The sequence below is a fragment of the Aplysia californica genome, unplaced genomic scaffold (genome assembly GCF_000002075.1).
Source record: "Aplysia californica isolate F4 #8 unplaced genomic scaffold, AplCal3.0 scaffold00277, whole genome shotgun sequence".
Taxonomy (NCBI): Eukaryota; Metazoa; Mollusca; class Gastropoda; order Aplysiida; family Aplysiidae; genus Aplysia; species Aplysia californica.
Window position 1 is genome coordinate 590,889 of NW_004797547.1, and position 2,452 is coordinate 593,340.

Consider the following 2,452-nt stretch of genomic DNA (forward strand, 5'->3'; position numbering starts at 1 on the left):
GTTGTCAATAGATTTAACGTCCCTTTCAACACTATTAGGTTACATAAGAGGCTGGACCTCCGAATTTAACGTCCATCTCAGACAGGGCCAAGCCAAAAGGACGGAGAGCCTTCAAATACATGAACCCTCCATAGCAACCAAAGTTTAAAAAAACGTCCGATTGGGGATTCGATCTAGGGACATATTCCATTCTGTAACCCAGCATGCTAGTAATGATACCAGCTGAGCTAATGAAACGCCCATTAAAGCCGGGAACGCGATACTGTTTATCATTATGTGAAAACATGCGTTCATTGACCACTTGACGATTTGAGAGTCGAATCGAGGACAAAAATAGATATATAGATAGCATTTGTATAGCGCAATCCCCGCTCAACAGCAAGCTCTATGCGCTTCACAATCTATACTAATACCCCAGCAGACCTGGGAGCATTCTGAAACAAACTCAACTTCCTGGGAAGCATACAGTGCAAGCAGTTATTTATAGGCGCTAAAACACTAACATACTGAAGAGTTCTGCCTATGGCCGGGCACCGTTTTCCACCTGGGTGAAGAGAGGAAAATTCGTGTAAAGTGCCTTTCCCAAGGACACAACATCGGGCCCGCGGCTCGAACCCCCGACTCGGCAACCTCACGATTACGAGTCCGGACGCCTAACCACTAGGCCACGGACGCCACATGAGTGAACAATACATGATAGAGACAGATTTGTGGTCGTGATTGCACACCACACATCCGCTTGACACCCTGTCTCTCCATCCCCGGCATTTTGTCTACGTCAATCTTCTTTTAGACAGAAGAACACAGCGCACAGTTTTTACAAACGGGCTTTTCCTTGGACAGCAAAGACGTCACTGGATATCCAGAAGTAGACTTTTCTTTTGAAAGAAAAGACAAGGAGTGGTAGAGGGAAAATTATTACTTTTGTCCCCGGAACGTAAATTTGAAAGCCTTGTTAAATAGAATAGCTACCATCTTATCCCCGTCTTTCCCCTTCACGTATTTGCCAGATGCATCATTTCCTGTATTTAAATAAAACTAGCAATATTTAATCTAACATCTATTTTATCAAGACAAACCTATTTTTATTTATTTATTTACAATCAGATTTCACCTACGAATCATCTCCAACCGTTGGCCACAATGTCGTCTGCCAGCACTGACGTGGGTCCCTTCACCGGCCGGCCAATGTCCGAGCTCCTTCCCCTCATGTCCAACATCGCGGGCGAGAGAGTGGACGGCATCTTCTACCAGTACTTTGGCTTCAACGAGCCCATCGAGCCTCACTTCCAGCACACCATCCGGAACCTGGAGATCCGGGATGATGACATCATCACACTCGGCTTCCCCAGGTCCGGCAACCACTTCGCCTTTGAGGTGGTCAACATGGTGCAGAAGCAGTCCACGGAGTACGTGAAGAGTCACATGATCGACAACGTTCTGGAGCTGAGGAAAGTGGACACATATGAGAGCTACAGGCAGGAGCCGTCGCCCAGGAACCTGACGATCAACTTCCAGGTGCGGAAAATCCCGCAGCAGGCGGTTGAGAAGCGAACCAAGATCGTCTACCTCTTACGCAACCCGAAAGACGCGCTGACCTCGTTTTACAAACACTGGATCAAACTGCAGGCGGACGACATGGGCTTCAGGGGGACGTGGGAAGAATTTCTGGACCTCTCCGTCTCCGGCCAGTTCACCTATGGAAGCTGGTTCGATCACGTGCTCTGTATGGAGCGGTACATGGCTGACCACCCAGACACTCCCGTACACGTACACTTGTTCGAGGAGATGGTGTCCGAACCCCTGCCAACTGTCAAAAAACTCTGCAAATTCCTGGGCACGTCGGAGGAACTGGCCCCGAAAATTGCTGAGGTAACAGATTTCGGTTACATGAAAAAGAACTCAAGCAAAGATGGTGAGATCGGCGATCGTTTTCTCCAACAAGGGGCCGCCTTCATGAGAAAAGGAACCAAACTGGACTGGAAGAACAACTTCACGGTGGCCCAGAATGAGACGTTCAACAAGATCTTTGAGGAGAAAATGGCGGGCTCCAAGCTAGCCGATCTTGTGCGTCCATATTTGTAAGCTTACGATTATCTTGAATTTCCATGTGCATATTTCACTTCATTCAACATAGAGATTTCAGTAGTATATTCATATTATTTCGCATCTCTGTCCTGTCATTGACTTTTCTGTCTCTAAATTCTAAATAAACCTTACGTGTTTCTTTGTATTCGATATAAATAATAATATTATATTTTTCGTCATTAATTTCTAAAGTATTAAACAATATTGTTGATAATGATGAATGTACTGCTTGTGATGAGGATGGTTTGGTGGTGTTAACTGTTAGTGGTGCTGGTGGAGGTAGTGCTGCATGGTGGTGGTCGAGGTGGTGGTCGTGGTGGTGTTGCTGCTGCTACTACTTTTGCTGCTGCTCCTGCTGCTGCTG

General features: G+C 46.5%; 1 protein-coding gene across 1 annotated transcript; it reads left to right on the plus strand.

Annotated features, from left to right (window-relative positions):
* Positions 1 to 1,105: 1,105 nt before the first annotated feature.
* On the plus strand, positions 1,106 to 2,305 carry LOC101850964 (alcohol sulfotransferase; the record flags this gene model as incomplete). Its single annotated transcript, XM_005101290.3, is given in 1 exon segment — positions 1,106 to 2,305. A coding segment is annotated over 1 exon segment (942 nt). The 3' UTR covers positions 2,086 to 2,305.
* Positions 2,306 to 2,452: the final 147 nt, after the last annotated feature.